Source organism: Pinus tabuliformis, chromosome 2_2 (assembly GCF_031772625.1).
Source record: "Pinus tabuliformis cultivar Carrire ecotype Pingquan chromosome 2_2, CPIR1, whole genome shotgun sequence".
NCBI classification, from domain to species: Eukaryota; Viridiplantae; Streptophyta; class Pinopsida; order Pinales; family Pinaceae; genus Pinus; species Pinus tabuliformis.
This window is the reverse complement of record NC_142300.1, coordinates 1,124,324,209-1,124,351,249: the sequence shown is the minus strand read 5'-3', so window position 1 is coordinate 1,124,351,249 and position 27,041 is coordinate 1,124,324,209. Positions and strand designations below refer to the sequence as shown.

At 38.6% G+C, this 27,041-nt stretch overlaps 1 protein-coding gene across 2 annotated transcripts in view; it reads right to left on the bottom strand.

Moving 5' to 3' along the window:
- The window catches only part of LOC149197348 (PX domain-containing protein EREL1-like), a 195,574-nt gene that overhangs the window by 131,822 nt on the left and 36,711 nt on the right, over positions 1-27,041 (bottom strand). For both annotated transcript variants that reach the window (XM_089405830.1, XM_089405829.1), the window contains one exon: positions 11,004-11,102. In XM_089405830.1, coding sequence (XP_089261956.1) covers positions 11,004-11,102 — 99 coding nt within the window. The remainder of the gene's footprint in view (positions 1-11,003; positions 11,103-27,041) is intronic.

Below are 27,041 nucleotides of genomic sequence, written 5' to 3'. Positions count from 1 at the left end.
TCGAACTGCCCCTCTCTGCAAGATCTCCCCAATCGATTTTCCTCCTGAGAACTTCTCACCCCAGAAAATCGATTTCCTTAGTCTCTCTGTGTGTATTCTCCAACTGACCCCAAGCCTTCCTTTATACTTTTCTTGTTGAGAAAGCAACGGTCGTGATCTAATCTCTAATCAACGGCTAAGATTAAATTAGACTTGATCCTCGTCTCTTAGAAGCTTCTCACCCATATTTTATTTATACCCATTAATATTTTAATTTTCCTAAGTTTAGACTTAACAACCCCATTAAAAATATTAATTATTTTAATAAAATACAATACGGGTGGAATTTCACCAAACGATTTATGGATCTTGGAGATCTCTTGTGTTCTAGCCCCTCCACAAAATTTCGGAGCTAGAGCACATCCGATGCTACCAAAAATCAACACTCCCTCTTAATGAGAAATGTGCTCTAGCAATATTTCTCAGCGAAAGTATCACACTAATCCATGGCATCGTTCCTCTGCGTTGCTGATGCTCGACCTGCTGCCCCTCATCCACTGCGTTGCTACAATCTGTAATGCTACCCATGACACTACCACTGTCACTGCTGCCTCTGTGCTGCAGCTCCCTCTCAATATGATGCATCATGTTGCCCATAGCACTACCACTACTAATTGTTGCACTGCAACTCAGTTGCTGAGAAGTAAGCAACTAAAGAGCCACCCAAACGCTGACATACTGGTCAGTCTGGATGCCCCTTTCATGCTGAAGCCACCTCTGCTACTAATCTATGCTGACCCTCTGATGCTACTGTGTTGTTGTTGTATCTGTTGTGTCCCTTTCGCACTACTGCAACACTCCACTGCGCTGCTTCAGACTTTGGCACTCTAGCTCTGCCACTGTTGCTCCATCATCCCTCACACCAACTAACTCCCGGCATTCTGCTACTGTCATTAAGGGCTCCCGTAGCCGTATGTGATCCAAGAGTTTGGGCACCTCAAGGATCCTACCCACTGTGTAGTCCTCCCGACTACAGCTCAATATTGCCCCACCTCCTTTCTAGAGGTGCATGAGCACTCATGGCGCAATCATCATCGTTGTCCTCTCCGCCAGCGTTCGTTGGAGCAGCCTTTGGGTCAGACTTCTCTTCTTTTCCCTTTTTCTGAGGGCACTATGTGGCGAAATGACCCGTTTCTCCACATCTGAAGCATCTGACTTTGGATATGTTCTTTTTCTTTCTCTTATGCTGCCCTTGTTGTCCCTTTAATGCGAAAGCCGCATCCTCCTCTTCCTCCTCCTTGACTCTGATCCCTTTGCTGCTGCTTCCCGCCTTAGCCAACCGTCTGATCTCTTCCTATCAAAGAGCTGCCCACATCACCTCCCAACTGGGAAGAGAATCCCTGCCCAAGATGCTTTGGACAAAGGTTTCCCAGCCTTCAGTGACTTCATTCCGGGCAGTCCTAACCATAAATTCAAGATCTGGTGTAGCCCCTACGGAAGTTCGCTGGTCACAGATCCCTTGCAACCTGAGAAGGAAGGGATCGATTTCTTCTCCCTTCTGCATCTGAAACTATCTCAGCTAACTCTCAAGCAACATCTTCCGTTGAACAGAAGTTCCCTCGTACAAAGTGGTCAAGGCCTCCCACATTTCCCTTGTTGTGATCCTTGACCCCGTCCAAGATCATGCACTTTGCTTTTGCCGGAGCCTCCTCATACTTCTTGAGAGGATCAGCATCAACTGGAACAACAACCGTTTTCAAGGCATAATCCTTGATGCGATTTTTATCCAAAACTGCCAGGATCTTGGCCTTCTAGATGACGAAGTTGGATGCTCCATCCAACCTGTCCTGATCCCTCAGTCTGTTAATGGCCATCTCTGCTCAAAAGAATGTCGAACTGGTCCTCTTCTCCCTCTTTCATTACTGCCCCAGCAAAACTCGGATTTGGATTTCTTTGGCACTAGAAATCCTCTAAGGAACAAGCTCCCTTTGAATTTTGATTTCCTTCACGGAAATCCTTCTGCCAACTACTGTCGAACCACCCCTCTCTGATCTCTCTTTGCTATTGCTCAGCACTAGATCTAGATGTGTTGTTAAGAAATCTTCTAAGGAACTAATTCCCTCTACTATGCTTCTACCCCACTAGGCATTGTTCTGCACCAACAGAATCAGCACCCCACCAGCGACTCCAAATGAAGTCTACGCTGCACCTCTAGCCACGACAACCGGAAAAACGAGACTCAACAGTCTATGCAATGGCCCAACAATCACTAAGCTGCCCTCTACAGCAACAGCGTCACCCAATCAGGCTGACACAGGCTCTGCGTGAGCCTCCCTTGGTGACTGCGTCACCCTTCATCTGCACTCTCGGTTAGAAACTACGCTGTCTCTTGGGGTAGGTGTCTTTAGCACAGATTTTCTTTTGTCCTTTCACTAATGGCTTTAGTCCTCCTTGATTTGCAATCGCTCTGATACCATTTGAAATTTTCTGAATCTAACACACCAGAAATCCTACTGCAGTAAACTGATTTTCATTACCTACTTGTATTCTTCATTAACAAGTTATTTTCAGAAAATATTAATGCAAATACGTTGCAGCCTACACCACTATACAGATCAAGTACTGAAAAAAAAAAATGAGATAACCACACAGAGGACACACTTATTTTTGGGCTAAACGTCCCCGGAAAAACCCAATGCGAGAAAACCAGTGCAGCAGATATGAGGGTTTTATTATTAAGCAGATTTCTGAATACAACTAGGGTGCCAAATCCAACTCACCCAACAGAGAATAAACCCGGAAGAAGTACCTCTATCCGAAGACATATATTTTGGCGAATCCAGCAACTAGATGAACAAACCCCACAGGGGACTATGTTGTCCCCATTGCTAGGCAGCAATGGCTGCTCCAAGCTATGCGCTGGCACTGCGTCACCTCCACTAGGAGTTGCATCACCCTCCCAGTGAGCCTCCCCGACTCAAAAATCAATTTGTTGAATTGTTGCTCTCTTTGCCTCACAGAAACCCCAGCGCTGCCTCCAAGAGTCTGCGTCAGCTTCTCTAGCCTCTGCATCACCCTTTCTGGAGCTGTGTTGTCTCTCCCTGGTGCTGCTCTGCCTCTCTGTTATGTATTCTCGGGCTTGGACTGAAGTCCCTCTGTCGAACTGCCCCTCTCTACAAGATCTCCCCAATCGATTTTCCTCTTGAGAACTTCTCACCTCAGAAAAGCGATTTCCTCAATCTCTCTATGTGTATTCTCCAACTTACCCCAAGCCTTCCTTTATACTTTTCCTGCTGAGAAATCAACAGTCGTGATCTAATCTCTAATCAATGGCTAAGATTAAATTAGACTTAATCCTTGTCTCTTGGAAGCTTCTCACCCATATTTTCATTAATACCCATTAATATTTTAATTTTCCTAAGTTTAGATGTAGGAATCCCATTAAAAATATTAATTATTTTAATAAAATACAATCCAGGTGGAATTTCACCAAACGATTTTTGGATCTTGGAGATCTCTTGTGTTCTAGCCCCTCCACAAAATTTCGGAGCTAGAGCACATCCGATGCTACCAAAAATCAACACTCCCTCTTAGCAAGGAATGTGCTCTAGCAATACTTCTCAACAGAAGTATCACACTAATCCACGGCGTTGGTCCTCTGCGTTGTTGATGCTCGGCCTGCTTCCCCTCATCCATTGCGCTGCTACAATCTGTAATGAAGGTCATCTCCAAGATTGCAAAGGAAACATCAGATGGAAGTTTGTTTTTTGCTTTATCTAACACTTTCAAGCACGAGAATGTATGGGCTATTGTAAGGTGGTGCCTCCAGACACATCACTGGAGAATGCAGTCAACTCCAAACCCTATCTAAGGGAAACTCCTCTCACTCAATTGAACTTGGAGACAACAAAAGCTATCCAGTGAAAGTCGTTGGGTCTACTTCTTTGGAGCTCGAATCTGGTGGAAGCATTCACCTCAACAATATTCTATACATTTTAGGTTTGAAGAAAAACTTACTTTCCATTTCTTGAGGATAAGGGTGATAGAATTGCTTTTGTTGATGGTAAGGTTCTGGTTTGGGGTAAGGCTTATCGTATTAATGAAGCTATGGTGATTGGGATCCGTGAAGGGACATTATATAAACTCTTTACACCTCTATCTCAAGACCTAGTCCATTTGGATGTGAGCCCTTTTGCACTATGGCATAGAAGGTATGGACACCTTCATTATCAGAAATTGCAATCTCTGAGGGTCAAATGGTCAATGGCATCCCCAAATTGGAGGAATGTGAAGGAACCTGTAAAGGATGTGCTCTAGGCAAGAATGTAAAGATACCATTTGCAAGAAGTGATACCAAATCTAAGGAAGTTTTAGATCTCATACACTCAGATGTATGTGGACAAATCGCAGTCAAGTCTCTTGGTGGGTATCAGTATTATGTATAACCTTCATTGATGCTTTCTCAAGGAAGACTTGGTTATACCTCCTCAAGAATAAGGATGAGGTATTCAAAAAGTTCCAGGAGTTCAAGAATGAAGTGGGAAAACTATCTGAGAAGGATCAAGACTCTGAGGTCAAATAATGGGGGAGAATGCACCTCAAAAGAACTAATAGCTTTCTGCAAGGATATTAAGAAGGGCAAGGACGAGGACATTCAATCTTATTGCTTGAGGGAGCTCATTGTTCCATATAATCCTGAACAGAATGATGTGACAAAAAGGAAGAATAGAACTATTGAGTAATGCGTGAGGACTATGCTACATGATCAAGATCTCCCTCAATTCCTATGGGGTGAGGCATATATGATAGTTGTTTACTTGCATAACTGAATTCCTCACAAAAATCTCCACAATATGACTCATGACGAAGCATTTATAGGAAAGAAGCCAAGTGTGGATCATCTTCGAATATTTGGGTGTCCTGTGTATATTCATATACCTAAGGACAAGAGAAAGAAGTTAGATCCTCCCAGTCTAAAGGGCATCTTTGTCAGGTATAGTGTTTCATCAAAGGCATATAGAATCTATATTAAGGAGGATCATTGAATTGAAGTAAGCGAGGATGTCATCTTTGATGAGAGCATAGCTTACAAGAAATCAAAGCATGTTCCGGTTGACTTTGATGAAGAAGAGATACCGATCTTTGAGGACATCTCTAGGGACAATGATGGTCAAGATCAGATATCTACTCAAGAGAATATTGAAGGTCGTTGTTAACCTATACAACAAGTGATTATTCCAAAAAATGGGAAGAGGCCTACTTGGTTGAAGACTACACATCAAGAAGCAGAAGGACACACAGCATCAATGTTAAAATTGGCAACTAGGGCCAAACTCCACATCGGTCATCTTATTTATGACAGTTGATATTTTTCTTGGATTCCTCTCTCCAAGAGGTGTAGGATTGATCTAAAGATCATCCCATTCTGACATGTACAAATGAAGTTATGAATTTATTTTGATTATGGACAAATTGTCAAGGTCGGCCAACAAACTCATGTAGGCTCAGAAGTCCAACAGTCACGTCTATTCATCCTCAACGTTTGCCTATAAATACATGATGCCTCCTCATTTGGACACACTTCACTCACTCATCTTCTCTCTCCTACTTTGATTGGGTACAAAAATCAAAAGCTACTCTCCACACATGCGAAGGGAAGGGAGGGTTTTTTCTGTTTCAGCGTTGACCAAATTTGACCAAAAATTTCAGAGGTTGTTTTGACTGCGTTGACCAAGAATTGACTTGTTTTTGGTGTGATTTTGGGTGGAGGAATTCTATCCTAGCAGGTTGCAGATCTGGGCACAAGAACCAAGGCAATTTGACCTCCTGTTTGACTAGCGTTGACTGTACTAGGGCTGGCCACAGGGTTGACTTTGTTGACCAGTTTTGACTTGACTTTTTCAGACTGTTTTGGGCTGATTAGACTTGTTGTTGGAGGCCGAAGTTAACTAGTTAGGGCTCTTTTGTTGTTGTTATAAATTATCAGAATTTGTAAATTGTATTATCCCTCTTTCTACTGACTATTGAAGACTAAAAGAAGATTTGATCAAGGGTTTCCCCACATTGGGGATTGTTCCTAGCTGGTGCCACATCTTGTGTCCTCTTGTCTTGGCTTGTCTTCTATTGTTTATGTTTATGTTCTATCAGCGTTTTACTTACATTTTATGTGATTGCTAAACTGAAATTGATATTGGGCTCATAAAGAAATTTAAGTAAAATTGCTCTAAAGCGTAAAACATACCATTGTTGCCTAAAATTAATATGGTATCAGAGCTAAGGTGAAGACAGAGCCCAAGCAAGAGTGAAAGAGCAATCACCAAAGACAGTTGGACAAGGACAAAAGACTCAATGGGTTCCTCATCCTACTTCCCAGTTGAAGACAAGCTCCATGATAAATCTGACTATCATGGATGGAAGATGTCTCTTGATTTAACCTTGGACGAGAAGGAAGTGATGGATTATGTGCAAGGTAAAATCCCCGAGCCTCCTTCAAATGCACCGGCTGCTACGAAGACCAAGTACAATAAGGTTGAAGTCAAAGCGAAGAAGATTATCAGGGATTACATTGACAAGCATCTGGTGGCCTATATCTCTGAATTGAAGACCTCCAAGGAGATATACAACAAGTTGGTCAGCAGGCTCAAGGTTAGTAATGTTAATCAAATTCTCTTTCTCAAGAATAAGTTGAAGGATATTAAGAAGGGCAAGGACGAGGACATTCAATCTTATTGCTTGAGGATTACTGAGATCAAGAATGATATACTCTCGATTGGAGAAGTCATTCCTGACAAGGAACTTACTCTCACCACACTTGGAGGACTCCGACACCTGAATGGTATGTATTTAGAACCACTATACTCAACAATGATCAAATTCCAAGGTTTGAAAAATTGATGTCGAGATGCATTCAAGAAGAAACAAGAATGGTGGAGCAAGAAATGCCTTCTAATAGAAGTAACCCCACTGCATTCTCCGCTCATGCCAAAAGGAGGAATAATGCAGGGTCTAAAGGTCACTTCCATGGAAAGCCTGGATCTAAGGGTGGAAGGAAGGGCATGTGCTTTGTTTGCAATAAGTTTGGCCACTATGCAAAGGAGTGTCCTAATAAAAGGGATACACCTCGAGATGATGACTATCATAACAACTCCAGGGGCAACTTCAACAACAAAAACAACGATCAAAGGAATGGCAGGTACAATGGCAAAGACAATGGCAAAGAAAAAAGGAATGTGAGACATCAAGGAAATGGTCGACCCTCCAAGAAATCTAGGAACTCCAGGTATGATGAATCTGTTGTTAACAATAAGAAAAAAGAGTACTATCTTATATCGGCCCTCTCCGCTGCCTCTCCTCCGAAGACTTTGGGAAATTGGTTGATTGATAGTGGTGCCTCAAGGCACTTCACCGGATATAAGGAATCCCTCTTTAATCTAATAGAAAAGGAGACAAACTTGGAGGATCATCCTTGGAGATGATGCCACCTATCCCGTGAAGGGAGTAGGGAATGTTACCCTTCAATTGAATCAAGGTAACACTATTCATTTGCAAGAAGTACTATATGTACCCAATCTCAAGAAGAACCTCGTGTCCATTTCAGCAATGGAAGATAAAGGATTTAAAGTGGCTTTTATCGATGGAAAGGTACGTGTTTGGAAAAGAAATTACAAGGATGCTTTTATCTTGGGTTCAAGGTTGACAGTTTGTATCAAGTTGGAGGAACTCCACTGGGAGCCATGTCTTGCGACACATCTCTACAATCTAAACTATGGCACCGGAGGTTTGCCCATCTTCACTATAAGGCCCTACCCGATGTGAGACAGATGGTGATAGGTATGCCCGAGTTCAAAGTAGAGCTTGAAGGTGTATGTCTGGGATGTGCCGAAGGAAAACTTACAAGGGACCATTCCCCTCAAGTAATAGCAAGACCACAGACATATTGCAATTGATCCACTCCGACATATCTGGTATGATGCCTGTAAACTCCTTGGGAGGATACTTATATTATCTCACCTGTGGATGATTACTCTCGCAAGACCTGGATCTAATTTCTGAAGAAGAAGGATGAAGTGATCCCCTGGGTTCGACATTTCAAAGCCTTGATCGAAAACCAATTCGGGAAGAAAATCAAGATATTGAGGACTGATAATGGGACCGAGTATGAATCCAATGAATTCCAAGATTATTGCAAAGAAGTTGGCATTAAGAGGGAGACTACAACGCCCTACACTCCCGAGAAAAATGGTGTGGCTGAAAGGAAGAATCGCTCTATTGTAGAAGTTATCTGTGCCATGCTTCATGATCAAGGCCTTTCGAAGTTTCTATGAGGTGAAGTTGCAAACGCTGTCATGTATGTTCAAAACCGATGCCCTCATCTAGCATTGGACTCCAAGTCTCCGGAAGCTGCTCTCCTCACGTGCAAAGGGAAGGAAGGGTTTTTTTGTTTCAGTGTTGACCAGATTTGACCAAAAATTTCAAAGGATGTTTTGACTGCGTTGATCAAGCGTTGACTTGTTTTTGGTGCGATTTTCAGTGGAGGAATTCTGTCCTAGCAGGTCTCAGATTTGGGCACAAGAACCGAGGCAATCTGACCTCCTATTTGACCAGCGTTGACTGTACTAGGGTTGGCTGCAGTGTTGACTTTTGTTGACCAATTTTGACTAGAATTTTTCAGACTATTTTGGGCTGATTAGACTCGCTGTTGGAGGCCGAAGTTGACTGGGTTTGACTGAGCCGAATTGAGGAAGAAAATCTGCCCTGTTAACCAGCGTTGACTTTTCTTATTAGAGCTCTTTTGTTGCTGTTATAAATTATCAAAATTTATAAATTCACTATCTCTCTCTACTGAACTATTGAAGACTTAAAAAACATTTGATCAAGGGTTTCCCCACATTGGGGTTTGTCCCTGGCTATTGCCACATCTTGTGCCCTATTGTCTTGGCTTGTCTTCTACTGTTTATGTTCATGTTCTATCAGCGTTTTACTTACATGTTTATGTGATTGCTAAACTGAAATTGCTATTGGGCTCATAAAGAAATTGAAGCAAAATTGCTCTAAAGCATAGAACATACCATTGTTGCCTAAAATTAACAATCAGGGACCTCTAGAGGAAGTAAAAGAACAAAAAGGTATTCAAGGTATGTTGCATACTTAAAGCTTATTGAAGTCGAACCATCCTCCTATGAAGATGAAGCCAAACATCAAGAATGGAGGAATGCTATGCAGGAAGAATACCAATCAATCATGATAGAGGGAGCTATTGAAGATTGGAAACAAGAATTTTGGCCCTAGTGTTGATATGTAGTTCATGGTAATGTTAAATTTCTTTCATTTTCATCTTTTTACTTAAATTTTTAACATTACTATGAAATGACTCCAGATGTTTGAGAGTGGTTTCGGCCTCATTGGATTTCATATGGAGAAAGTAGAATTTTAGATCTCACTCAAAATCCAACATACTTATCATTTTTTCAAGATTTCAGGTTGGGGGAATTGCAATGTTTCCATTGGATTTTTTCATGTACTAGGGTATGGAACTTGTATGTAATCAAGAGCACCAAGCCCTCAATGAGGGGGAGACTCCCAATAATCAAGAACACCTAAGGTAGAAGGGTATGGAACTTGTATTTAATCAGGATCACAAAGGTCATTCGACCATGCAAGAGGAGACTCCCAATAAAGCACGAGACAAGAAATTAGAAATTTCTCGTGGCAAGAGGATCAAGCAGTAGATAATAGATTTACTTGTCTTTTCTAGTTTCCAGTCCTTTTTATAACTAATGACTCTTTCATATTTATTATGGTATTTTTTGTAAACAATATATGACAATTTAAGTTTGAAGTTGGCATTTATAACTCACTGGTAATCAATTATGAATATTATGCTTCGTGAAAGTTGAAAATTGAAACATTTCATTTCATGTTAGATATTTTTTGTTATCATTTGGTTACTTGGTAATAGTAATGGTTACAAGTACAAGTTACAACTTTTGTGATCAATGATGATAAATGCTATATATCGAATTTTGAAATCTTGAAACTTTAAGATTGATGAATCATGAGACTCAATATGTTGTATGTTACTAACTTGTGGACGTGGTTGATGAAGATTATAACTTCTAGATGATTGATGTTATATGGTTCAATCCATGTTTTTATGCGTTTTATATCTAATTCATCATTCTATATTCCAAGAAACTTTACCCGTGCGAAGCTAGGGTTTCTATGTAGCTGCAGTTGCAGGAGGCCAAAATTGCAGGGCCGGAATTCCAAAGCAGTTGAAGGGGGTCGAAGTTGCAGCATCAAAGTAGCAGTATCGAAGTTATGGAGGCTGCCTTGAAGAAGATCTTGCTGAGGGCTGGTTTGGGGCTTGGAGGGTTTGCTGGCTTTGGTCATTGGGTCTTGGAAGTCTTTTTGTAAGAAGAGAAGCATTTTTTGGGTTTTCCCCTTGGAGGGGTTTTGCCCTGGCATGTAGTATATATCTTGTGTATTTTGTCTCTTTGTGATCTTCATTGTTTTTGGTAATTGTGTGATGAACAGAATTAAAGAAGTAATGAAAAGCCAACATCACAAGTAATTATCAAGATAAAGAAAACAAGTTATAATCTACTAGTCTCCAGATTTTCAAACACCTCACTGAGACAAGATAACACAAGCTAAGATAAAAGAAATAAATTAAAGCTTGAAGATGGAAATGGACATCATGATAGAAATTAGAAGAAATTTACCAAGCCTTCAGACCCACCATTTCGGTTCTTTAATGCTTTATTATTAAAAATATCCTAAAAAATATTATCATATTTAGAGAGAGACAGAAAGAGGTGAAAACAAGAAATTGTTAAGTGACATAAGGTTGAAATATGAACAACTAGTTCAAGAGTAACCTGCAACAAGGTCAATCAATGAAACTTAGACTACATCAAAGGCATTATGCAGCAGCATAAACAAACCACTAATGCTCTACTAGATAAGTATATTTCAAGTTCTACAAATAAAATGCACTGATAAGAGAAGCATTCTGCACTTACAGCAGCAAAAAGCTTAAGGAAGTCACTAAATCTCCGAAGAATTCCCCGAACAGCAGTGATGCCATTTGGCGATTGAATGCCAATTTGTACCCTGTAAAACTGTTATCCTGGAAATCAGATTGCCTGTCGGTAAACTGAGGCAGAACTACTATGAAAAAGAACTGACTGCATTTCTAAACAAAATACACATAAACATGTATATAAATATATATTGCTAGAGTGTATAGGTATGGAAGCAGGTGCGATGGTTTTTGAAATAGGAGACAGCTACATCAGGGGCAATTATTCATATTCAATTTCAAATGAAATTCAATATTCAAATCATTCAACTTCAAAATTTTGTCAGTCATCAACTGACATTCATGATTCTCATTCAACATTGAATAATGATTAAAAGGAACCATATACTTAATCATATTCTCATCTAAGAAACAGGACCTGTTGGATAGGACCCGCATGTCCTGCATCTGAATGTTGGAGATGTGGAACCTATGTGTTGAACACACATACTGTTCCAAATCTATGTCCCATATGTGCTCGCACTCAGGCCCCGAGTGTCCTGGCATGTTTGACACTCAAAACCAAAATCTTTCAAAAAAAATCAAAAACAATTCAAAAAAGGTGTGCTTTTGTGTCCCAACATGTCAAAAACTTTCTCACACTGTGTAGAGAGGACATTGGTATAAGTGCATATGAACATTTGTCTAATATACAGGGCAAGGGAAGAGAGATTAAGAGGAAGGACAAAGATGTGGAATGTACTTCCATAAGATATGAGTAAAAGATGTAGGAGGTAGAGATATAGCCCATGACTCATACCCCATGATATTCTTGTACAAATCTACCCTATTTTGTATTTGTCACTGGCGTTCCATCTACAGTATGATAGTATATTAGTATCATGCTTCAATTTCTTGATTTCATCTTATCAATCATTCTGTGTAATACATTTTGATGACACTAAATGAGAAAACCACAAAACTTCTGATTCCCGATTTTATGAATCTATATGCATGATCTATCGTTTAATCATATGAGATGACCAAATCTTTAAGTCTATATTTATTTCTATATTTTAATATATATATATATATATATATATTTGTGTATCCTACGTGCCAATTTCAAGGAGTCTATCCACCCATGTCAGACACTCGAATCCATGTGTACCCAGGTCAAGTTACTTAAATTCTCATTGATAGCTCTCCAGTGTTAAACCAGGTACATTCAAAATTTCTCAATGGCATATTCAAAAATGAAATTTTAAAAAACAACACGATTGATTCCTTGATGCAAGTGTCCTAGTTCTGATTTATCCGCGACATCATTGCTAAGGCCCTTTATGCACAGGATCTCAAGTTAATCACCCTAAAACATAGGCTTCTCTACTGCAACAGTGACTCGAGGTATCTCGACAAGGTTGTCTAGTTGTGGCTCCTTGTCCACACACACAGCATCATGGAAAGGACCCTGGGTCTTTACAGGCAAATGAGATATTATGCTAATATAGTGTGTTTTGATAGAAGACTGCTATTTCTCTGCATTCTTCATGTTCGTTTACATGTTGCTCAGCCAACGATTCTGCTTCAGCTTGGCATGCTAGAGCAATTCCAGGACCTTGATTCTGTCCAGCAATAGTGCACAGTGGACGGAAGCACTTTTATAAGGTGATGCAACAGTAGTAAAGGAAGCATGCATAAGCCAGCTTTAGAGCTTTTTCAGTTGTAGACTTTCTTGTTTTGGATCACTTTTCAGGTTTTAGGAAGCAGGAGATTTGTTTTATTTAGGAAGTGCTTTTTAGTTCAAAATTTGCAGAGTTTATGAACTTAGGAAAGCACTAGCTATAAATGATTCTAGTCTGAGTTAGGCATTGTTTTTATGGTTGTGAGAACGTGAAGAACAGTGGGAGTGTCAGGAGTCCAGGACCATCATTTTCCAAAAAATATCAAGTGGAGCATCCCCAGAGCCTCTATTTTATATATTAAAAATAACATGCAGAATGCCAAATCAGTTGCAAAATATATGAAACATGCATATTTGTACATTTATGAAGGTGGAAATGGCATTCATAGTACATTAATGATTAATCAATCGAGTATCAAACATCTGGAATCTGGAATCTAGATTCTAGCTATTACAAACAAACATACAAATTTTGAAACCATATAATAGAAAGTAGACCATTAACTTATGGAACGAGGTAGATTATCTAGCAACTGTCAACAATAACATGACCAAATAGTTATGTTTACAAAATAGGCCAACCATCTGCACAATGAAGTATGAAGACCAAAAGGTCCAAAATAATAATAAATAAACTAAGCCAGTTGCTAAACAACTCTCTCTAGAAGAAGTGTTCACCAATTGTGAAATCACCAATGTTGCCAAATGCTGTAGCTGTGGGGTACCACTGCCATGCACATTCCACCACTCCTTGACAAGCAATGCTCCACCATTGCTTATATCGAGATCCTCATCATAAGTATCACACTTCATTATTGGCCTCTTGCCTAGCCTTTGCCTCTACCTTGATCATCTAGGGACATTAGTCAACACCACCCAGTTTTGATGAAATTGCCTAATCTAAGCCTCAATCTGATGCTCTTAGTACCTTTCAGAAGTTTAAAACTTTGGTTGAAAACGAATCTGGTTGTAATATCATGACCCTTAGGACCGACAATGGGGGGGAATTTTGTTCCTCAGCTTTTGCCAACTTCTGTGATATTCATGGCATCAAACGTCAATTCACCACACCTTACACTCCCCAGCAGAACAGTGTTGTCGAGCGTCACAATCGCACGGTTGTTGAAATGGCTCGTTCCATGTTACAACACCGGAGTGTTCCAAACAAATTCTGGGCTGAAGCAGTATTTACTGTTGTTTACCTTCTTAACCGATCCCCTACTCAGGCTGTTAAAGGGAAGACTCCTGAAGAAGTGTGGTCTGGTCGTAAGCCTAAGATCAGTCATCTCAAAGTTTTTGGCTCAGTTGCATATGTTTGGATTCCATCTGCTGAGCGATCTAAGTTGGATTCCAAAAGTCAGAAACTCATGATGACAGGTTACAGTGATCATCACAAGGCTTATAGGCTGATAGATATAGTCACTGGTCGACTTAGCTTCAGTCGAGATGTAGTATTTGATGAAGACAGAGGATTCTTTCAGTCTTCTTCTTCTGAGCAGCGTTCTGAGGATCCGCCTCACAGTGTTCTTCTTCCAGTCAGTCCATCTGATGGGAGGGATGATGTAGCATCAAGATTTGATACTACTCTATCTGAGCTTCCTCCAGAAGCTAATCCCCCTCTTGCTGTCCCTATTGCTCTTGAGCCTGCTTCTCTTCCTCCTGATATTGGTCCCTCTAATCCTGATATTGGTTCTTCTTCTCTTCGGCCAAAATGGTGGGCTAAAACCATAGGTGATCTCCGGGATGATGAGCTCCTTGAAGGTAGAACTTCTAGGCATAAGAACAGACAACAGTCTACAGTCAATTTTGCTCTTATGGCTAACCTTCACAGTACTTTTGAGCCTCAAACATATTCAGAAGCTAAGGGTATATCTGAGTGGGAACAGGCTATGGAAGCAGAATTTCAGAGTCTTCAGAAGAATCACACATGGACTCTTTCTGATCTTCCTGCAGACAAAAAACCCATAGGCTGCAAATGGGTGTATAAAGTCAAATACAAAGCTGATGGAACCTTAGACAAGTATTCGGCTTGTGGCTCGAGGATTTTCACAGCAGGAAGGCATCGACTATGAGGAGACTTTTGCTCCTACAGCCAAGATGAGTACTATCAGGCTGGTGCTTGCCCTAGCAGCTCAGTTCAATTGGAAAGTTCATCAGATGGATGTAAAAAGTGCTTTCCTAAATGGTGATCTCCAAGAAGAAGTCTACATGACGCAGCCTCCAGGATTCAAGGTTGCTGGTCAAGAACAGAAAGTGTGTCGGTTAGTTAAAGCAATCTATGGATTGAAACAAGCTCCTCGGGCTTGGTACATAAAAATTGATCAGTATCTGACAAATCAGGGTTTTCAGCGGAGTCCATCTGATGCAAACCTGTATATCAAGCATACTGATGATGATATCTTGTTTGTAGTTGTCTATGTGGATGATCTTATCATTACTGGCAGCTCTGCACATTTGATCCATGGGATCAAACAAGATCTATGCAGAACTTTTGAGATGACAGACTTGGGACTTCTTCATTACTGTCTGGGGGTTGAAGTGTGGCAGACTGAAAATCAGATCTTTCTTTCTCAGTCCAAGTATGCCAAAAATCTTGTGGAAAGGTTCAGAATGCAGGATTGCAAACCGGCCACGACTCCTATGGAACCAGGGCTCAAACTTTCAGCACAGTCATCCTCTCCTCTTGTGGATGAAACTTTATTCAGGCAATTAGTGGGCAGTCTCATCTATCTTACTGCTACCAGACCTGACATCAGTTTTGCAGTAAGCTACATTTCTCGCTTTATGTCAGCTCCTAAAGCTGATCATTGGATAGCAGCAAAGCGGGTGCTACGATATGTGCGTGGTACTTCTGATTATGGCCTCTTATATACTCACAGCTCCACTCCTGTTCTCAGTGGCTACACTGACTCTGACTGGGCCGGTTCGGTTGATGACCGTAAATCTACAGCTGGGTATGTGTTTAGTCTAGGATCTGGAGCTGTTACTTGGACTAGTAAGAAGCAACAGGTAGTGGCTCTCTCCTCAACAGAAGCAGAGTATCGGGGAGCAGTTAAGGCTGCCTGTGAGGCAGTTTGGCTTCGTCGTATGCTTGCAGATATGCATGTTTTTCAGACAGGGCCTACTTCTTTGTTTTGTGATAATCAGGGAGTGCTCAAACTTGCCAAGAATCCTGTCTTTCATGAACGAACAAAGCATGTGGAAACTCACTGCCACTACATTCGACAGCTGGTTGAAGACGGCTCAGTTCAGTTGCACTATGTTCCCACCACAGAGCAGCCCGCCGATATTTTTACCAAGCCTCTTGGTCCTGATAAATTTGTAAAATTTCGCGGGTGTATTGGTGTTGTAAATAGATTGAGCATTAAGGGAGGGTATTAGAATATATCTCTATATCTCTATTTCGTAATGCTCAGTCTTTTAGATGTTTCTATTCTTATTCTTTTAGCAGTTTCTTAGATGAAACTGTTTTGTTCGATATTCTACATAGAAACCTGATGTTTCTATTCTTGTAAATATCTTTGTATTATCATTGCGCTGTTTGCTCCATGTGAATTAATTCATTGAACATTCTTTTAGCCCTTTCATTAAGGGTCACATTTTTTAGTTGGAACATGTACTTTCATATGTCCCTTCATTAATTATAAGCCACTTTTAATTATGAGTTCATTATTATTTATAATATTTTATATTTACATTCATATTAATAGAAAGGCAAGATATTGTCGAAAAGTCCTTCTAGAACTTGATAGCAAACTTGTTCATCTAAGTTTTTGTAGAGATTGATACATGCTTCAATTGTTGCTTCCGATTATCCTTCTTCTTCTCTAAATACAATGACACATAAAGATCATGCTCATGAAAAAATGAAGCACTTAATTTTACTCAAATCCTTCTTTCCTAGCTATGAGGTTGACTCCTCACTCTTTACTTTATGCTTGTTGGGCCTATTACCCACTAAAATGGGCAACCCTGTAGGAGAAAACTTTTTTCCTATCACTACATTATTAATACCATCATCGGCATCGTTTTCAACTTTAACCAAGGTCTTCATAACCTAATCTTGAAAACGTATATCAAATGTTGATTGCATGGAACATACCATATATATGTTTGGATTGATTATAGTGGATTGCATCCACCTATATTAATATTTACACTTTGCATTTATCATTTCAATGTGGTATTAATCCCATAGTTTATATAACGATTTCGATATAGTTTATAAAGTTTATTTGATACTTTTTTGAACTCTTCCACATACATATGTGTCGTTTCTTTGTGATTCCACACACAGTCCTTTTGATCTACCAAATCTATGACTAAGATTTGATCTGCAAAATCAACAGTGTTTAAGGTTTAGGGTTTTTCGAGTAGTGTAATGACTACCTCGCCAATTCGTATCAATCCATTCATTTTCTCGTTTCATTTCGTAGCTCACCTCTTTGCAACTAAATTTTCTCAAGAAACAACTTCTTGTACAATGGCATGGAAGAACAAATGTTTCATCTGTATCATTCGTCGAGTTGCTGATTCTTTCGAATAGGCAGTTATACCCTGAATTTGCGTGAGGATTTAATCAGAGGTAAAAAATTTAAAAATTGTTACGTCATTTCTATTGTTCTCAAACTAATTTCTAGTTAACTTTGTTGGGTTTTATCTACTTGTAAACTAATTTCCTTGTCATTGTTTTTATCAGGGCTTTTGCCACTTTTATAATGTCTCTATGTCGAGGTTTTTCTACAAAGCTTTGGCCATCGGCCTTAAGAGTTTTCCAGAGAATTTGTAACGATAGGCTCTTCCGTTTTACTTTCCAACCATGCAATGCTTCTCAGGCAATCTTTCAGATATAACTCTTATTTGGTCCTTGTTTCCTTTTAGAATTCATCAATATAAAGTTTCAACTTTTACATTTGTGATCTAGAATTCATTTACAACCTTCTTCTCGGATATACATTTCATTGGAGCTATCATTGAGGTTCCAGAGTTCAGAACTCTTACCCCTCAATTTGACAGCTTCCTCGAATTCCAAGTGAAATGTATAAAGTTCTCTCTCTCTCTCTCTCTCTCTCTCTCTCTCCTAATTCTATATTATAGATTTACTCTGTCATTTGGTCGTTTTCTCATAAATTCCTCTTAGGGTTTCTAACTTTATACCAATTTTGTCTACATATTTTTTTATAATCTTGGAGTTAAAAGTTATTTCTTGGTCGTATAATATTATTACAGTCCACCTCTTCGCAATGACTTTAATAATCTTTATTTTTATATATATTGAATTACAAATTGGTAATACAAAACTTACCTAGGTATTAGAGGCCAGGGTTTACTCCCTCAACCATATTACTCATAAACCCAATTATGTATTGAAAATATGTTTAATCACGGAATTGATTAAACATATTTTTAATACATAACTGGGTTTATGAGTAATCTCGCTGAGAGGGTAAACCTCTATATATGTGTGTGTGTGTGTAACAAATCATTCAAAAATTTGCTCTATAGGTATTGTTAAAGAAAGTAAGAATGAGATTTCATCCAAGGTAACTAGTTAATTATTATCCTAGTAAAATACTGGTTTTTATTCTTCATTTGCATCATTATTGCAATTTACTGTTAGGACTAATATGTATACACTTGTTCGTTCTACAGATACTCCTTTTTGTACAAAATGGGCTATTCCCTTTTCCTTCGATGTTTCCAGTTAATGCGTTACTTTACTTCGGCTCACAAGTCACTTAGTCTCTTTACCAAGTCGAAAGTTCTTGTACCTCGCTCCTATGTTCGTGACTTCACTGCCAAAGTTATGATACATGTTTATTTATAAATTCTCTGAATGTATTTTTAAACTCGCATTTGCAACACAGATTAGGGTCACTCTTGTTGACTCAAACTGCTATTGCACAGTTCTTCTATTTATTATTTCCTTTAGCATGTATTTGTACTAAATAGTAATTACGGAAATAACTTTGTTTACAACTTCTCCTTTTGCTTACTAGTATGTGTTTTTTTTACCTTATATGGTTGTAATATTTCAAAAATTCAAGTTAGTTTAATAGTTTTTTTTCCTCAATAACCATTACTCATTAACATGTTTGTTTCTGCTTCTATCTATATTACTATCTGCCTTATTTATACGCTTAGCGTTTTGTTTACAATATCTGTATTTTACTTTTATTTGTAACTCCCTAACCTTTATGTAGATAATATGAGCAGATAAGTATTACGTGTATACATATAATCATATACACATGTATAAATATTTATACCTTTATATATCATTTAATCTCTTATAAGAAGAGTCCTAAGTTTCAATACACAACTATACTACTACTTTATCTTCGCTAATAGACAAACTTTGTTCAGGATTGGAATACAACTTGTCACCTTTGGTTATTCACGCTTATAGCCATAAAATCCTAAATGCATTAGAGTTTTTCATTATAAAGGAAAGAACATGCTTTCCAATTAGAATTTTACTACTTTTTGTGTATTTCACAGTCGTAATCTCATTCATCATCATATGAAAGAAAAATCATTGATGGCCAAAAGCAAATCCTCCTCCACATCTTTATTGTTTTTCTCTTATCTATTTCTTCAAAAATTATTTTACCAATGATAAAGTAAGGAACAATTGTTCTAATCTTTTCATTCTGTCATCATTTCTAACAATACATAAACTACACAAAATAAAAGCATAAAGCAATTATATCTTTTACTCTTCTAAACAGAACATAAGGCAAGAATATTGACCTAAATTTAGTTGTCTGGAAAAATAAAAATTGAATACATGGCTCCTCCCAACCTTGATACAACATCCATCCAATATCCCCCCGAGCATAACAGGTCTACAAAATACCTTTTTGTTTGTCCTATTCTCTTGTTGTTCTCACAGTTTCTTTGTTAGACAACTTGAAAACAAGAAGACAAAACTAAAAACAAAAAAAAGTTTTCCATACCCATCTACCACTCGTTTTGGTGGTTGGTAACTACCTCCACCTCACCAACAGGTGGCAGGTAGCTACTAGCTCATTAATGAGCTTTTGTTTCCCACTCCAAAAGACAACACCATATTTTTTAAGGAAACAATTAATTGGCCAATTCCATAATTTCACAATAAATCTAATCATCCAGATTAGATGCCTAGGACTTATTACTAATAATTAATATTCACCAATAATTTTGCAGCCTCATCTCTTTCAACCACATGTACTCCAAAATTGATTTTCCATACTGCTTTATTTATAAAAACAAAAGCCTCATAATTATAGATTTATAATTACTCATTGTCAATAACTGAATATCGATAATTAAATTCTTCACATGTTTTTCAAGCTTTAAACATTCAAAAAGGAACCACACATATACACAATTAATTACATAAAAGCCTCAAGTCAGGGGATATCACACCCTCACCTTAAATGGGGAGTTAATCTTTGATCCCAGCGCAGTGGGACCTCCCTTAATGGCCCAATGGGTATAAGAGGGGCACTACTCGGAATTCCTAATTGAAATAGCATTGTTCCATCTATCCTTATTCCATACTTACCACTTTCCATCTTACATTACAAGCCCATATTCCACCTCCATTCTTCAGGTTCAATTGACCACTGGTTCTCTAGGATTTCGCACCCATGCATCCACAAACCTAGGTAGGGCCCGGAACTTTGCCCTAGGAAGTTGATGCAGCTACGAGAAAAGGAAAGAGAATATCATGGCCACAAAACATAATAAAAAGAATATCAAAATGCAAAAGATGGTCAAGAGATACATTAGCACGTTGGGAAAATCCTAGCATGAGCTCTACCTCACTCATTATGGTCATCACCCAGTTCCTAAACACACAGTGCTCCATTACATCATAAAAAGGAACCCTTGCATGTACCAATTCCGATGAGCAATGAAATGCCTCATCCTTAAGGGGTGATATAATTGTTATATAGCATTCAAAGAAACCTCTAACCCTTTGAGCTACAAGCAGTAATACAAAGAAAAAATCAAGCAAAAATAGAAGGTCATGTTGGAAAAGAGGGGTAGAAAAACAAAGTCTAAGTTGGTAACTCATGCATCCACAATTGCTCCCTCCTCACATCTATACAATCGCGACGTGGATCCCCATTATGTTGGTCCCTTTGACCATGGCACTTGGCCATAAAGTCTTCTCCCCTCCATACCATCATTATTATTCACTAACACCTATCAATTGAAGGTTGGACCAAGGAAATGTTACTCCTACCAATTATAGTGTTGTCCTTCAGCCACTCCTACCTAGGGAGGAAACACCATTGTGAGCTAAAGGCCCCAATTTTGGAAGGGAATCCTTATTTGAAGTATTAAATAGCCCTTTAAATTCAAGTTTAGCTCACTTAGATGCAAAAATGATTATTGTCCCTGATGATCGGTTGCTTTCACTAGATTTTATGTTGTAAGTTTCAGGTGGTTTAGTAGCCCATGACCTGGGCACCTAATCCATAGGTACCCAAGCCCCAGCGAAGTATATTGGCACCCAAGTGAAGTGTTGAGAGCCTTAGGTCTCTTAGTAACAACTCTTCATACCCACCCCTGGGCACCACCTACACCCAAGACATTGTGCCACTTTGCACTATACTTGATGATTCTTTGTTATGTAAAAAATTAGTTAATTTTAGGTTATTATTTAATTCTAGGTTTAATTAGATGAAAGGGCACGATCATAAGATCATGCCCTTTCCCAAAGGGTGCCCATGGCGGTATATAAGCCAGGCAACCCATTGTAAACATTCATCATCTGTAATTTTCATCTCTTAATAAAATATTTACATATATAAATTTCTGCGTATCAAGCATTTTCTGTTTCATCTGGTATCAGAGCGGTTCATTCTCGGTGTAGAGTTGCCCGTCCGTCCGCTGCCCACAGTCCCCCGTCCTCCTGTCGATTGTCCGTACCGAAATCCGCTGTCGTCCTCCGCATCTGCGCTGACCATTCCACATTGTTTCACTGCCACCGTCTCACAACAAATCACTGCTTTGGTTGCGACGGCTCAAATTGTAGCCTTCTCGTCCGTGACAAAGCTACCAGTCATCGACGGACTGTTCAGAGTGCCTGCGGTGACATATATTCCCAGCCTGCGGTGATATATATAAGCGACGTGCTGTTCAGAGTTTAACGAAATATATTAGCGTGTTCGATAAGTTTCAGGACAGGAGGAAAAGACGTGACTGTCCATTCGTAGGTTATAATTATAACGTGATTTGATTATATATATATCATATTTAATTTATATATAATATATATATATATATATAATTTAATTATAAGTTATATTATAACTTTAATTTATATATATAAGGTTAATAATTATAAATTATAATTATTATAATTTATAATTAATTAAAAAATATATATATATATATAATAATTAATTAATTAAATTAAATTATTAAATTAATTTAATTTAATTATTTAAAAAAAAAAAAAAAAGACGGGAAGGAAAAATATTTTAGCTGGCAAATAAATACACGCCTCCGCAAACCCGCTCAATGTCGACAATGACAATGGCGGATTTCCAAAAAAGGTTGTTGGATGCAGAGCAAAAGATAAATAACAACCACGACGAGGTCAGTAAAAGATTAAATGAAGTCGAGAGCAAGCTTGGGGAGCAAGCAGACAAAATCAAAAATCTTGAAGATACGACAAATCGAATAGAGATAAAGATGGAAAGTCAACATGTCCAAACAGGAGTAAACTTCAGAGAAGTCTTAACAATGCTGAAAAGTCTGTGTAAAAAGTCGAATTGTACACCCGAAGAGCTATTAAAAGATGGTGAAGAAAATCAAGAACATCTCTCATCAGATTCAACAAAGTCAACAAATTCTCATGAAAAGGTTGAATCCCCAAGAAAATCAGCGGCACCCCACCAAGAAGCAAGTAACACTGCCTTTACAAACAAGCAACTTTGGGATACCCTTAATAATCAACACCCTTTTTTTGCTCAACCATTAGCCACATACCAGAAGAGGGTAAAGGTTGAGATGCCTAAATTCGATGGGAACGAAAAAAACAATGTTGCATGGATAAATAAAGCAGAAGAATACTTTGAGATATATGACATCACTGACGATGACGAAAAGCTCAGACATGCATCCATGAAAATGGAGGGAGAAGCATATAACTGGTATATGTGGTGGAAAAAGACAACACACGTCATTAGCTGGAGGAGATTTAAAGATGCATTCTTCAAAAGATTCCAAGGTGTAAAGGAAGAAGAGTTCTTTTCAAAACTCATCAAACTACGACAAAAAGGAAGTGTCGATGAATACACTCAAGAATGGGAGACCTTAGTAACACAAGTACCTGGGTTATCAGAATCTCGTCTAATTCAGTCATACATCTCGGGACTCAAAACCCACTTACAAGCAGAACTTGAGATGCATGATATTACATCTATAGAAGAAGCAAGATGAAAAGCAAAAACAGCTGAAAAGAAATCCGAACCAATATTTTGGTCAACAGCGGAAAAAGCTTATGCAAGACGAAGGATACCCCAGTATGTGGACTCAAATAATACAAGATATGTTCCACCACATCGTCGTGAAGATGAAAAATCTAATGTGGAAATGCAAAGGATAAAAGAGGGTAAATGTAAACGTTGTGGTGAGAAGTGGGACCCCAAACATAGATGTGTTAAAGGAAAAGAACCAAAGAACCTATATAATTGTGAAGCAACCAATGATTCGAACAGTGAAGATTATGACATAGAAGACACAGAAGACGCCGCAGAATTCTCACCAGAATTAGATGACGGAAGTATTCCGCAAGTGTCATTATCAGCCATGACAGGTATATCACAACCTCAGACCTTAAAGTTAAAAGGACACATAAAGAAGAACAACGTAGTGGTTCTCATCGACTCTGGAAGCACACACAATTTTTTAGATACAACTGTGGCAAAGAGACTCAATATATTTTCATTTCCCTTACCAAACATGAAAGTGATGATAGCTAACGGTAAAAAGATTGAAAAGGTGGGAAAATGCCATAAGGTTAAATTGCAGATTCAGGACTTCAGTTTAGAGTCTCCGTTTTTCACAGTACCGTTAGGAGGAGTAGATGTAGTCTTAGGTATCCAATGGCTACGAACTTTAGGTACTTATGCCGCCAACCATCAAGTACAATTTATAAAATTCAAATGGGGAGGTCAGAAGTACAAGCTACACAGATTCCAACCACCAAAAAATCAAGTTACATCATCATCCCAGATGATGAAGCTGAGTCGAAAAGGAGCACCTACTTATGTAGTACAATGTCACCAATTAGAAATGTTATCTGCAAATATGACCAGAGAAGAATCACCAGAGATTCAAGACCTACCTATGAAGATGCCGCCTAATACGGAAATTGAGCGTAGAACAGAAGTTAAAACAGAGTCAGACCTTGTCAACATCAAGCCATACCGATATCCACATCTCCAAAAAACGGAAATTGAGAGATTAATCCAAGACCTTTTACAGTGTGTGACTTTGATCATTTTGGAATATATAATCAAGTGGAAAGACTTGCCGAAGAAAACGCTTCATGGGAGAATGAAGCATTTTGTCAACAACATCCGTCGTTACGTATGCTTTGAGGACAAAGCATTCTTTCGAGAGGAAGGCAATGTTATGTAAAAAATTAGTTAATTTTAGGTTATTATTTAATTCTAGGTTTAATTAGATGAAAGGGCACGATCATAAGATCATGCCCTTTCCCAAAGGGTGCCCATGGCGGTATATAAGCCAGGCAACCCATTGTAAACATTCATCATCTGTAATTTTCATCTCTTAATAAAATATTTACATATATAAATTTTTGTGTATCAAGCATTTTCTGTTTCATTCTTCAAGGTGATACACCTGGACCCAACATGCCCCCAAGATAGCCTTAGCAACTTATGAGGGATGGCAACTGACTCAAGGCCCAGATGAGTATGTACTCACTTTCAAAGACTTGGGAGGTCTAGAAGCGCCTGAAAAGCCCTCAACGTTGAAGCAAAGATGGACATTTTGTCACAGTTGGATACCCAAGAGACCCCTTTGTGGTGCTCCAAGTGGATTTTGGGAACCACTCAGAACCATTGATACAGATTTGAGAGTCAACCCTCAAAGGATGATCATTATAGGCTTCTACACCACACTTGGCACTTAAAAGCCTCAATGTTTGACATATGGAGTATCTATCATGCATGACGTCAGCCTAGAAGGCCTCACAACTCACATGTGTGGGCTCTCTCTAGCATTTATTTTGAAAGCTAGTGGGTTGGCTTGTAACCCAATGCATTGTTGTGATTTTACTTGTTGTCTAGGGGCTTTTAGACTAAATTATGTCTTGTCCTCCTCATATAAACAAAGGAGAGGACCGTTTTGTAATTCATCATCATCTCTTCGACAATTTGGCCTCTCTTACAAGAATCTTGACCTCTTTTATTCTTTTGAAAGGTGTGATCTATGGAGTATACTTGGTTATTGGAGCTCGTTCTTAACTTTGGAGAAGTTGTCTTGGATTGATAATGGAATGTTCATACATTTCATCTTGAAAGTGTGCCTTTTTTTTGAACAATCTTTATGCTTATGTATAATGTGTGGAATGCATTGATGATCTAGGGTTTTTCTATTGTGCCATGTCTGGTTTGATCATCTCTATGGATCTGAGGTTGTTCCGCAATACCATCTTCTTGTTTTGTATTCTCACTCCCATAGAGACTAATCAGGGCATTGAACATCTCCTTCATTGACTTCTACTCAGATATATGAAGGTATTAGATGATCTTTTATAGCATTCAAGATCATCCACTTGGCCTTCACTTCCCTCTTGTTGTGAGCTTACAACTACTGTAGAGCTATAAGCAAAGTCGCAGTGTCCTTGAGAATATCCCATAGATCATTCTCTTCTAGTAAGAGTGTAACACTCACCTCCATGATAAGGAATTCAAGACACTATCCAATCTATCCTCAAACCTTATGCTAGCAAATGCCATTTCTAAGATCTACTACATAAATTCCCAAATCTGAAAATTGGTTTATCCTCTAATTGCTTGTCCTCCTTCCTTGCAATTGATTTACTACTGCAATTCCCTAAAAATTCCAATCAATGAAATGGCTCTAATGTTATGTGAAAATTCCAAGCCATATGTTACTCATGTCCTAAATTTAATTAAGGTTGAAATTAAATTCAAACCATAGCATCAATCACACAATAGTTGGATATTAAATAGTGGAAGCATAAAATCAAATTCATACATGTACAAGTGGCCCAGTGAAAATGGCACCACACAGTTATTGATTCACCTTGATATGGGCAAAATAGTATGCCTAAGAAGTACAACATGTTGTATTGATTATACAAACTATATGTTCCCCTATATAGTCCATCTATACAACTATATGGGCATGTTCGTACAACTCTATAGATCTGCATGGAATTGTCTATACGACTTTATGAATCCACACGGTCTTTGTCTATACGACTATATGAATCCACACGGTCTTTGTCTATACGACTGTATGAACTTCCATGCAACTTTCTGAAACTATTTCATACAATGATACAACTGTGTGGAACATTCATTGGAATGGTGCAAAGCCTGAAAACACCTCTTTCCTGACTTCCTATTCTCTCTCTTAGCCACTCAACTTGCTCGACTGTGTACCTCTATCTTGTTGGACAATCTACTAGGGAAACTATTTAAACAATTCTCGTTATCCTTAATAATTGCTTGTGAAATTTAGTTATCTTCTTATTCTTCTTTATTAGATCTTTTCATCAAACAATTATCAAGAGCATAAGCAATAGAGACAATAGACACAAGAAGTAGGCTCCAAGCCAGCGCAAAACCCCTCCAAGGGGAAAACCCAGAAAGAATATCTTATCTTCTTATGGAATCAATTCAAATGAGAAATCCAAGACCCTAAGACCAAAGTCAAGACCTCCTCCAAGCACCAAATCAGGGCTCCAAGATGTGAAAATTCCTAGCCTTGAAGGAACCCCTACTGCAGCAAATCTGAATCTACTTCACCTACTTGATTTTAAATTTAATTCATCAAGTTATTCTTCTGAATACTGAAGCAAATTACTTCTACAACCTACACTAATTAAATATTTGATCTCATGAAACAGAACAGAGCAAAGAACAACATGCATAAGACACTTACTTTTGGACACAATAGTCCCTAGAAAAACCCAATGCGGGAAAACAGGTGCAACAGCTCTGAGGGTTTATTATTATGCAGCAAAAAATTCTAAATACAAATCTAGGATGCTCAACTAGCAATCCTTTACAGAGAAAAAACTGGACAAAATATTGGTGAAATGATCTCACCCTATCACTGGAGAAACAATGA